Genomic DNA, 13,016 nt, shown 5'->3' on the forward strand with positions numbered 1-13,016 from the left:
AAGGAAGGAATAACAGAATGTTCTCTGGGGAGGGGTGGGTGCGCTGTTCTCTTGTCCCTGGACACCGAATACATTTTGTTCCCTTTGCCTGATTTCTCCTCTTCCTCGCCCACCCCATTAGTTGCTGGGCACTTCTGTGTGTGTGTGTGTGTGTGTGTGTGTATGGGGGTGGGGGTGGGATTAGCCTCCGTGGGTGGGTTGGGTTGCATTTGTGCAGCATCCCAGCCGCCTCTTTCTCTCTCCCTTCTCCCTCCTGTAGGAAAAGAGCCAGACCCAGAGGGGGAGTCTGTCTGCCAGCCAAGTGCTGCTCCCTGGTGCTCAGAGGCTGCTCCATCTCCAACTCTCTCTCTCTCATTCATTTCGCCGGCTAACATGAGAGATCATGGCCGCCTTCGGGCTCCTCAGCTATGAGCAGAGACCTCTCAAACGGTCCCGCTTGGGGCCGCCCGACGTCTACCCGCAAGACCCCAAGCAGAAGGAGGTGAGAGCCCGCGCTTTCGCCTGTGCCTGGCGCGCGCCTGGCCAGGGGGCGAAGTTTGCCCGGAGGCAACCTGAGGAGGGGAGGGGAGGGGGGCAGCCTAGGTAGGCTGAGGGAGGAGAAGGCGCCCTGCAGCCCCCCGAGCGGAGCGGCTCTCCTGTCTAGGATGGGTCGGACTCTGACCTATTCTGTAGTATTCGGCTGTCTGGGCGGCGCGGGTCTCCCTGTGTGTTTGTCTCCCTGTGTGTGAGGGCCTGACGCCCTCCAGGCTTCTGCTGGTGGCTCCCCGCCCCCCTCTCCTATATTCCCTGCTTCTCCCTCGGTGCACCCCCCTAAACTTTTGAAAAATGTCGGCTTGAAAAGGCGCGCCCCTTCCCTCCGCCCCCAACACTGAGTTGCATTTTATACACCTAAGGAAAAGCCACTGTTAGCCAGCGAAGGCAGAGCCCTGAGCTAGCCCTTTTAGACCTGTGTGAAGAAGGCCACCCCTCCCCCAACATGTGGGAGCTGCTTTCTGTTCATCACCATGACAGGGCCATTCTAAACTAGGCGTTCTGGCAGGCAATGCCCATGGACTAGTTACTTGAAAGCCGGTCAAGTGTTAATAAACCTTCTCTTCCATAAAAAAACAACGACAGACACACAGGCAACATCAGAAGACTTAAAGGCACTTGCTTGTAGCCTTTACTGTACCAACTAGCCGCATTGAATAGTAACCATGGTGTTATCTAGGTATGGTACTCTGCAATTAACAAGTAATTGCTTGGGGTGGGGGTGGGAAAGCTTATTATAATGCTCATTATAATGCTCACCTAGGATTTGCCAAGGGATGTATTTGTTTCCTTAACTCACCTGCTACCCAGTTGTAGCTAATTTCTTTCCTCTAAAAATTAAAGTTGCAAGTTACCTGTAAACTATTTCTTAAGGGTGATTTTCATGTGTTATAGCCATCGTGTAGGAGACTGCAGGGGTAATGTCCTTCTGTGTAGGGGTAGTAATGTTTTCATATCACTTCCCATGTGGCTAGGCCCTTTCCTATAGTGAGCCTCCTTCCCAGTACTTGCCAGAAGGCTATGATATATGGTATCTCTCCATACAACTGATCCATATAGCAAGTAGCTTGCACATTTTGTCACTCCCACTTGAAGCTTCATCATAATCATCATCATTACAACATCGTCTTTGAACATGGCATTTTTCAGAAAATGGGTCTAAGAGATCCTTACCTCATAGGGCTTAAATTCACAAGGGGAATGATGGCTAAAGGGGAGGAAAATAGAGGTAGGGACAAATAGGGAAAATATGAGAGTATTTCAGTTATTCTACTGGAACTAAGCCAAAGTACATGTATTGGGACTAGGGGGTGGTTCCAGAGGTTTCACAGAAAACTTGTATTATGCAGATCTGTTCTCAGCAGCTGCCCACATTGGAGATGTAATGGAGGAAATGGCTCTCAGATCTATTTGTTTTTATTCTGGTCTTGTTCAGATTGCGTTGTGGTTCTTATAGGTAATATATATTGTATATCAGATGTGAAAGCTTGCTAAATGTTAAGGAGTAATAGTTTCTCATCTACCTTAAACTTTCTATCAAGTAAATGTTTCAGTCCCTTTATACCTGTTATAGTAAATGTCATGAACTTGCTGAATGTTGGCTACTGTCAGTAATCCCACTTTTGGTGGTCCATAGCATATGTAAGAAAACTTTGTTTGTGGTTCTTGAGATTTTCTGCTTATGTATGTTGGGCTAGTGAACCACATTTCATTTTTGTTTCTGGCATTTACCAAGGCAGTCTGGGAAATGTCTTGCATCGTGAAAAAATCTTAATGCCTTTTCAAACTTCACATTTTCTAAAACATATTGCAGATACATAACTGAAGATTGTTATTTCTCTACTCAAAGTTTCTATTATTAAAAGTAACCATATGGAATGCTAAAAAAGGTTGAGATTCTTCAAATTTTAATCAACTTTAACTGCCTCAGTTTATTTGGAAGTAATGCCGACTATTACAACACTGCTCAACTTACAGAACGGAGAAATATTGTATATTTGAACCACAATATAACATAAGCAGATCAGTCTGTTTGCTATCATTTTATTACCTTATGACCAAACCTGAGAGCTACTATGTTGGTGTAATATATTGGGTGAGGCTTAATAGGTTTGGCATTAATGAAAGCGTGGGCAACTTGTGGCCTTTCAGATGGTGTTGGACAGGAGCTTAGTTCATCCCTCACCATTGGGTATGCTGGCTAGGGCTGATGGGAGTTGCAGTCCAACACCATCTGGAGGGCCACAGGTTGCCCACCCCTGTATGAACGTGAGAACATAATTGCAGTCCAGCATCTAATCCCAGCCTTGTCACTTGCAGTGTTCACACAGCCATCTCTGTTGTGGTACTCCATTTCTTGTCTTGACTATTGAAAACAGGGCTATGCCTGAGAAAGTCATCTCCCTAATCTTTTTGATTTTCTTGGATTCCTCCCCACAGAGATTTCAAAACCAGTTGTGACTTCAAGTGGTCATGTTTCTTTGATTTCTGCTTAATCTGCTTTCTATGGATTGAAGACATACATGGCTGCTCCCAGAGCCCCAAATTATGCTAGTGTATCAGATTTAATATATGCAAGATTTCAAGTTTGGAACATCCAAAATGTTTACTTCCTTGCAAGAAAAAAATATTTTATGGCCTCTCCTAATTTGCTGCACCAGTATTTTAATCCAACAATATAGATAAAAGTAAATAACAAATTCAAAAATAGTAGGGACATAGTAAAACCTAGAAATGGCATTAAACAATAGTAAAAGAATTACTAGTTTTAGGCTGTAATCCTATGGATGCTAGACAGTGGCTAGAGGCCTTAGGATTGGTCAGTTTCCAGGAACTGATCTCGGAGCCTGTGCTCCAATGTTGGTTCCTGGAGAACTGCCTCCCCTCCCCGTCCACTGCTGCCTCGTAGGCGATGTGGATCGTCCCCATGCTCATAAGAGCAGTGCGGAGCAGGGTGAAAAGGGGCGTTCCCGAGGGCAGGGCAGGGAGTTCAAAGTGCCGGTGATGCACTTCCTATGAGTCGTCCAGGCTCCCTACCCCGCGCTCCGATGTCAGCCATCTAGCCATGAATGCAGGGCAGCAGGAGCACGGAGGAGACGATCCCTTCCGCACTTCTCCCGCCGTGCATTGGATAGGTAGTTGCCTCAGAGTTTGGAGGCAGCCGCTTATCCTCATAGGATTGCTCCCTTAAAAGCTTGCCTACCCTAATCATATAAAAGGGGCATGCTTCTGGATCTGCTACCCTGTACTTGGTAGCTGATTTTAGACCTCAGAGGCCACCACTGAAAAAGCTTATTAATGCTGATGGTGACTACCAAACATATTTTAGGTTGAATTTTCACTACTGGATTGTAGTGCTTATTTACCATGGAGATCATTGTAATCATGTTGTGAGTTGATTCTCCATGTCCCCCATGTCAATGAAAAGAACATTGTGTGAGGGACATTATATACCAGCCTTCCCCAACTTGGTTGCCTCCAGGTGTGTTGGACCACAGATGTGTTGGGAGTCGTAGTAAAACACAACTGGAGGGCACCAGGTTGGGGAAAGGCCAACATTCATATAGTATGGATCTGCCTAATAACTGATTCTAAACGTCCTGGCTGGAGATTAGGCTCACTCAACACAGGAAAGTATAGAGATGTGAAGGCCTGGGGGAAGGTCTTTTTGTACTTTTTTCCTGGGCCTTCATGTCTTAGTTCTTGATAGCATCCTAGTGTCAAGTTTAGCATGTGCACCTACCCTTGGCCAAGCACTTTTGAGGTGAATTATGTCTGGGAAGGAGGATATTTACCTGGTAGGTGTTGATTGGCCCATGAGTGTTTGCAGGGGACATCAGATTTAAAGGGATGTGAAATCCGAATACAACACACGTGAGCGTGCACACACACCCACTCCAGCTTATTGGAAGCAGTGAAGCTGGCGTTTTCTCATGGAAAGAATGTCTTTGGGTGCAGACAGAATGGCTGCATTGTGGTCAAGTGGGATACCAACATTAATATGCAGAACAAGCATAGGTCTATTTTTCCACAGTTATCTTGACCAAACGAAAATAAACAAATCAATGTACGCCTGAGTGTCTATGCAGGACCTCTTCTTCTGGAATGTGATATAGGTAGCGGCTTTAATTTCCAAAGATGTATTATGTGCACAGGAGGAACAAGAATGAAAACGGTAAATTTCCTAAAGAACAAGAGCCAGATGGGTTCATGTTTAAAATATTCTTTAAAAGTGAGTTAATATGTAGAAAATGGTCATAGCAGACCTCTAATCATTAGTTGTGATGCAATAATCAATTTGAAATGTGGCTTAAGAGGAAAACCCAAAATCTGGACAGAATCTGCATTTTTTTTCCTGAACCATCAAAGTATCTGAACCATTCCTTGAAAGTTTTGTTGAATCTGAACTGGAACAATATCTGAAAACCAATTGGATTACAGATATGGAATAAAGGTTAAACAAACAACTAAAGTAACATGAAGACATGAAGATGTGCCTTATGAATCATACAATTTGTCCATCTAACTTAGTACTGTATAGACCAGCCTTCCCCAATCTGATACCCTCCAGCTGTGTTGGACTACAACTGCCATAGCCATAGGCCATTCTGGCTGGCGATTATGGTACTTGAAGTCCAGCACATGTAAGAAGGCTAGGCTAGTCCAGCTGGCAGCAGTCTTAGGCAGAGGTCTTCTCCAGCTGTGCTGTCTGAGGTCCTATAGTTAGTAGGATGGCCACTTATGCATCACCAAAAAGGAGAACACCAATTTGCATAAAATGTGCACATGCTAATTTATATGTATGGATGGAAAATTAGAAATAACTAGTATAATTTGAATAGAAATACTGTACATCTCACCACAGTTTGGAAGGTTGTGAGCAGGTGACCTGTGTGTTTTGGCTAGTCTGCTGCCCAGGTGCTGTTGATGGGTAACTTCATGGCTCAGCTCTTCCTTCTGATGGTTCTTTAACGTTATACTGGACTTGGACTGGATAGCCCTTCAAAAAGAGGACTGTCCTCTGTAAAAGAGGACATGTGGTCACTATTTAGAAATAACATGGATTGAACCTGGGACCTACTATATGCAAAGCATGAGCTCTGTCACTGAGCTACAGCCCCTTTCTACCAGTTATGGAATATCCTTTGTTATAGCTAGCATAAATCATGATCATGCACAACAATTTTCTAAGAATATTTTTGTTTACATACCTTGGGTTTGTCCAGGACCAGCTTCTCCTACCTTCAGGAGTTTGGTAGCTACACAGAGACGGTGGAGACCTGTTGCTTAAAGGCTAGTCTCTGTAGTTGTTGAAACTTATTTCTAACTTCTGACCTGAGGGCTGGCATATGAATGTGTTTTGTTTTTAAGTGAGTTCTGTTACAGACAAGATGTAACTGATTAGGCCTGAAGAGGTCCCACCAAAGCAGAATCCCAGCCAAGCAGTGACAGTCCAATGTCCAAGGTCTGAAACTAGATAGTGGTATCCTGCAGCATCAGGGTGGATGATGACTGAATGAGCAGGAGAATAGATAATATTTTAAAATTTAGAATAGATAGGTTTAGGGAGCAATCCTATGGCCACTAGACACTGTCCATAGGATTTTTTGGTTTCTGGGAACTGAGGTCAGAGCCACGGCTCTGAACACGGTTCCCAGAAACTGTGCTGCCTGCTCCATCTCCCACCCCCTCATAGCCAGCACGGTTCTCTCTGTGCTGGCTACATCTCCATCTTGGGAATGGAGCATGGAGATGTGGAAAAGGGGGTGGTCCTGGGGGAGGGGAGGAGGTGGTAGAAGCCACTTTAAGCAGCTTCCTATGTACCACACAGCCTCCTTCCCTCCCCCTCCCTGAAGCCATAGCTAGACAGCCGAAATTGGATGTCTAGCTCAAAATGCACGGTGGCTGGAACACAAAGGTGAGGATTGTCTCTTTGCTACGGCCACCCTGTATTAGATACTCTGCAGCCTCTGATTTTGGAAGCTGCTGACTGTCTCAATAGGATTGTGCCCTTAACATATTAGATCTTTCAATATTGTGTAATAATCCAGGATCAACATAACTTTTCCTGTGTTCCTTCCCTCTCTCATCTCTATTCGATGTCTATACACAATGAGCTATCTCCTTTTAAGAATGGCGTATACTTGCAATATTAATCACCTCATCACATATTCAAATCAGTGTTGTGATGTGAACATTTAAATTTTCCAGTGTTAATAGGAACTGAACTGGTTCAGGTGTGTAGAACATGCCAAAGCGAACTTCTATTATTTACAGCTGAAATCAAACCTGGAAATGTAATGACTTGGTATCCTGATTTGCACATAAGTATGTTAAGATATCATTGTTGCTCTAAGTACGTACTAGTTAAAATATAACAACTGAGGTGTCTCCTAAGAGCGTTAATTTGTGGACAGTGACTGCTGGTGGGATGGAGGTGGTGGTATATATAAAACTATTTTCAAGAAATGTGGGATTTAGCTGGGAGAGCTGCTGTTGCAAAGCATGAGCTCATTCTCTGCAGGAGTCATGCTCAATGCAGAGCTACCCCTTTGGGTGTTAGAATTTTCCTGCTCTGTATTTCCCATCTGGTGCAGTAAATCAGTACTAAGTGAAGATGCACAGTGATAAAGAACCACTTTATTAGAAAATTAGCTGTAAACCTAAGCACCCTTGCTAGCGAGTAAGTCCCGTTGAATTATGTAGGGTTACTCTGCGTAAACATACATTGGGTTGGCTTGTATATGTAGAATGATGGCGTTTTAAAATTCAGGTCTGTTCTAGTTGTCAGTAATTGTATGTGTCAGTATTTTTGTGATAAGTATAGTGATTTGACTGATTTTCCCCTCTCTGTAAAAACCCATGGCCTAGGTAGAAACTCTCCCTCTATCTATGTAAACTAATATGATTCAGTCCATATGATGTCAGTGCTCTTCCATACAACAGTGCACTGAGGTTGTGTTGCTGTCCAAACACTTTGCTGTACTGTGCCACTCAAGACATCTTTGAAGCAACACAGAAAAGAGTGAAAACAATTTGTTTAGCCTTTCTTGTAGATTATGCTCTAGGAAAAGACATCAGTGTAAACTTTTTGAAGAATCTGGACTTAAAATCCCACATAATGGAAAAATAATCTAGAACAGAACATTGCAAATTGGTCCTACCAATGTAAAAGCCCTGTAAAATCTTGTGACTGTTACTTCACTAGTTAGTTAAAAATTCCATGGCAACATCATGTTTTTTCAGATGGGAGGACTCCAACTTTTTAGCTGCTCTACTAGCCTGACACATATAAGCAGCAAATCTTAAGAACCATGAACAAAGTTTTCTTACATTTGCTATAGACCACCAAAAGTAGGAAATGCCAGCAGGAGTCAACATTCACCAGGTTAATGACATTTACTGTAATAGCTGCTGTACCAAAATTATTTTAAAAAGCCACATTATCTGAGTGGTGTGACCATGCTATGTTGCCTCCTTGATCTTGGGGCTGTACAGACACAATACTGCAGATTGAATAAGCAGTTGGGAACAAGCTGTGGTATTGTGTACTCCCTCTGCCTGCCACCTTCATTCTTGAGCAGGAATTTCCCCTTATCAGGTTTACCTGTAGTTAACATATGTCAGCATTCATAGCTGTTAGGACTAACCAGAGTTCTTGTTCTTGAAATGGGTTTGCAAATCATGGTTTCAACGCAATCTTGGTTCTTATTAATCATAGTTAGCTCCCCTAATTCAAGTGTAATACTAAACTATGATAGCAGCAAACCATGGAAGGGAGGGGGAAATTCATACATGGAAGGGGAGCATGTTGCATATTAGGAAACATCTGAACTGAGACTGTTTTGAAGTTGTTTTCAGATGCTAGGCTAAGTGGGAACCCTGGCTTGCCTAACCGCAGCTTAACATCATCACTGATGTAATGGTTAACTGCAGTTAAACCTGGAGGGGAAATCTGTGGTCCTGAAGGGTGCCATTAGATGGCAGGAGTACACAATCTCCCAACCCGCTCTCAATTGGTTAGCAATAGTTAAACAGTTAGTAGTGTTAGAACGTAAGAAGAGCCATGCTGGATCAGACCTAGGGTCCATCTAGTCCAGCATTCTGTTCACAAAGTCCCAACCAGCTGCCCACGGGAAACCCACAAGCAGGACATGAGTGCAAGAGCATTGTTCTGCCCAAGTTCCCCAGCAACTGGTGTACATAGGCATACTGCTTCTGATACATCACAGTATCTTCACAAGCAGCCCCACACCGAGCACACTGCAGTGGTCTAATCTAGATATTATAAGGGCATGCATGACTGTGGTCAGGACTTGAGATGTATGAATAAACACAGAATAAGCCAATGTTTTGTAAAAAATAAATAAATAAAGGGAACATAAGAGCCATGCTGGATCAGACTAAGGGTCCATCTATTCCACCATTCTGTTCACATAGTGGTCAACCAGTTGCCCATGGGAAACCCACAAGCAGGCCATGAGTGCGACAGCACCGTCCTGCTTTCTGTCTTTAGGACATTCTGTCTTTATGACATTCTGCTTTATGATGGCATAAGTTTTTATTTGTGGTGGGCATATATGCACCTTAGTAGAAGAACCACAAAGCATTAACCCAGTTAACAAGGTAAGAATTTAAAATAATGGGAATATGGAATATCCAGATGCTGAAGCAGGGAAGTCCCATGACTGGACTGAGTTACCACATGGAAGACAATGGGTTGCATCCATACTAAGTTAGTCATGCTTTAGTTCCAGTGAAATTCAATGGATAGTATCCTATTGTGCTTGTGTGCTTGTGAGAGTGACAGCTCAAGCATTAGGGCTTTTGCACTTGTAAACATAACTCTGGAAACCAGTGGAAACACTAGTTTCTGGATTAGGATGCTCCCTTCTGCAAACTTCACTGACCTGTCCAATTCTGGAAACAAGTGTTTTGGGTCATTTCAGGTTATGTTTAGAAGTGTGCAAGCCCCATTGTGCAAGCAGTTGCTCCTGTGAGAGCAACAGAAACAGCAGAGGTGGAATGAAGCTGCCCATAGGGAGTAAAGTATACTTAGTCTGTTTCCAACCCGAGGTCTTTTTCATAGTGTGCAAATGACTTGTAATCCTTCTTAAAACTCCTGAAAAATGCAGCATGCTGATGAATTCTAGGTGCCTCAGCCTTTCAGTGTAACTATCCTTTAAAATCATTCTGTTCAAGGCCAGTGGCCCTAAGACTGAAATGCTTCCTAAGCAGTTTCTGTACGTTTCAGTTTCAAATTACTTATGGCCATTAATTCTTCTACATAGGGATGTCTGGTTTGACATTGACTTTACTGTCCATGCTGAAAGATACCAAACTTAATGTCAGATTATAATACCTGATTGAAAGGCAGCCAGGTAGAATTTATGTTAAAGATGCCCAACTAGATATGGCAGCACTGCGCATACACTGTGCGTGCATACACTGTGCGTGCACACTCACTCAGTTTTCACAGTAGTATAGATATATTAGAATTACATGAAGTTAGAACTCATCTTGTAGAAGTTGCATTTTATCCACTGGGAAGAGGCAGTATGGTTCTTTGCTTTCCAAGGATGTCTTTCACCTACTTCAGTTGTAGATTTCTTAAAATGCATGCCTTTGTATAAGCAGCCAAGAGGTAGTGGAAGATAATGATACATTGTGCTGTTTTACCCTTTGTATATCTCCCATCTGATCCAGACAGAGGGGCTTGTTCAGGGACTCTTTAATTGATGTGCTGCCCTGTCCAATTCTGAAAAGATTTATCATCGCCCTTCATACCAAGATAAGTGTGTTACTTATGTGACAGCATTATCAGCAACATGTGCCCAGGATAAAAAAAAGAAGAAAAAAGGTACACAGTTGTTAGAGAATTGCTTGCTTGTACATGTCAGGGTGATCATTTGATATAAGAATTGAGATGTATCTGTGTAATAATTTGGCTTGTGGAGATATTTTACTGCATAATGTTTGGCATTTATGACTGCCTAGGAACATATCCTGCTAAGGAAATTTATTGTTAAAGCTTGCTATAACAGTTTTAAATGGTATTACTTTTTCCATGAAAGATGCTTTGTGATGACCTAGGGTTTTAAGCAAATAAATGAATTGAATCCATATCAAGTAACTGCACTGTTTAGTCTAAAAAGCTAATTTGTGTGGGCTGTTCAAGGAATCACTGGAGTCCTGTTGTTACATCTGTAAGGAAAGCTAAAATGGCTATTTGAAGTTGTAGCATATGGCCATATAGAAAATGGAGTTGACTGTGTTCTGCAGTTTGCTTGGCTCTGCAGATATAAGCTGGTGTTCGTTTTTGAAATAATACTTTATTTCAGGAATTCTTGACCAAAGGAATGTCATCAAAAGTATTTTCCAAAGCCGTGTTAATAAGGAAGAAACTTTGGAGTATGAACAACAGTGAAAATGGGAGGAGCAGGAGTTTAGTTTGTATCAAACAAATCTCTTGTATGTCTCAGTAATGGCATTAATTCCATATGAGCCTACCTGACAACTTTGTTAATCTAAGTTCTGAGGCTCTGCTTTACTGTTCCCTCCAATTAGAAATATAGCAGATGGATATCTGAGACAGGGCCTCTTCAGCTATGGCCCCCAACTTCTGGAACAGCCCTGAAGGGAGGTTTTCCTGGCCTCTCTGCTGCTCACTTTTAGATAGGTGGGAAAGATTGATTTCAGGGAGGGGTGTGTGTGTGTGTGTGTGTCCATGCATATAAAAAAAGGCATTAGCAGTACAAAACAATTCAAGGAGTATATATGTATATGTATGTGTGTGTGTGTATCACATATATATATATATATATATATATATTAAACTTTTGAAAAGCAAACAGCCAATGTTTTAAGGAAGCATGATGTAGTAGTAATGGGGGACTTCAATTTCCCCGATATTTGTTGGGAGACAAATTCTGCAAAACATGGCCCCTCCACGAAATTCCTGACTTGTGTGGCGGATAACTTCCTCCTACAGAAAGTAGAGGAAGGAACTAGAGGATCGGCTATCCTTGACTTGATCCTAACCAACAGAGATGACTTAGTGGATAAAGTAGCAGTTACAGGAACTCTGGGGGAAAGCGACCATGTTGCACTTGAGTTCTTGGTTCTAAGGGAAGCAAAAGCCGAGTGTAGTCAAACGCGTACCCTGGATTTTAGGAAAGCTGATTTTCATAAACTCAGAACAATGATCAGTAAGGTCCCATGGCAAGTGATGCTAGCGAGAAAAGGAGTCCAAGATGGGTGGGAGCTTTTAAAAAAGGAAATTCTCAAGGCACAATCACAAACAATTCCAACAAGAAGAAAAGGTGGAAGACAACAGAAGAAGCCAATGTGGCTTCACAAAAAGCTTAGGGATGACCTGAAAACAAAAAAGGACACATATAGGAAGTGGAAAGAAGGCCAAGTAACAAAGGAAGAGTACAGGCAGATAGCACAGAATTGCAGGGATGGCGTCAGGAAGGCTAAAGCTGAGAATAAGCTGAGGTTAGCAAGGGATGTTAAAAACAACAAAAAGGCTTTCTTCAGCTACGTGCATAGTAAAAGGCAGAGGAAAGAAATGGTGGTTCAGCTATTAAATAAGGATGGCAAAATGATAACAGATGACAAAGAAAAGGCAGAGGTGCTCAATTCCTACTTTGGCTCAGTCTTCTCCCAAAAGAGGGTCTATGACCCCCTTGGCAAAGGCGAAGTACAGGCTGAAGGGGCAGGATTGCAGCTTGAGATTGATAGGCATATGGTCAAGGAACACCTCATTACTTTGAATGAGTTCAAATCTCCAGGGCCAGATGAACTGCATCCTAGAGTCATAAAGGAACTGGCAGAAGAACTCTCAGAACCGCTGTCTATTCTCTTTGAGAAATCATGGAGGACAGGGGACGTGCCGGATGACTGGAAGAGGGCTAACGTTGTCCCTATCTTGAAAAAGGGTAAAAAGGAGGAACCTGGGAACTACAGACCAGTCAGTCTGACATCAATCCCTGGGAAAATTCTGGAGCAGATGATAAAGCAATCCATCTGGAAGCACCTTGACAACAATACCGTGATTACTCGAAGCCAACATGGATTTGTCAAAAACAAGTCCTGCCAGACTACACTGATCTCATTTTTTGATCAAGTAACCTCCCTTGTAGACCGTGGGAATGCTGTAGACATCATATACCTCGACTTCAGCAAAGCTTTCGACAAAGTGCCCCGTGATATCCTGATGAGCAAACTAGCTCGAAGTGGGCTAGATGAAACAACGATCCGGTGGATCCACAGTTGGCTACAGAATTGGACTCAAAGAGTGCTTATCAATGGGACCTTCTCAAGCTGGGGAGAGGTAACGAGTGGGGTACCGCAGGGCTCAGTCCTGGGCCCAGTGCTCTTCAACATTTTTATTAATGACTTGGAGGAGGAGGTGCAGGGAATGCTGATCAAATTTGCAGATGACACAAAACTGGGAGGGATAGCTAATACTTTGGAAGACA

The 13,016-nt window shown here is 42.9% G+C and overlaps 1 protein-coding gene across 1 annotated transcript in view; it reads left to right on the forward strand.

Annotated features, from left to right (window-relative positions):
• Window positions 1-382: 382 nt before the first annotated feature.
• The window catches only part of MED12L (mediator complex subunit 12L), a 262,912-nt gene continuing 250,278 nt past the window's right edge, over window positions 383-13,016 (forward strand). Inside the window, exon 1 of the mRNA XM_084847292.1 lies at window positions 383-481. Coding sequence (XP_084703418.1) covers window positions 383-481 — 99 coding nt within the window. The remainder of the gene's footprint in view (window positions 482-13,016) is intronic.

Source organism: Heloderma suspectum, chromosome 3 (assembly GCF_057233095.1).
Source record: "Heloderma suspectum isolate Gila_16-S chromosome 3, 16-S_ref, whole genome shotgun sequence".
Lineage (NCBI taxonomy): Eukaryota > Metazoa > Chordata > Lepidosauria > Squamata > Helodermatidae > Heloderma > Heloderma suspectum.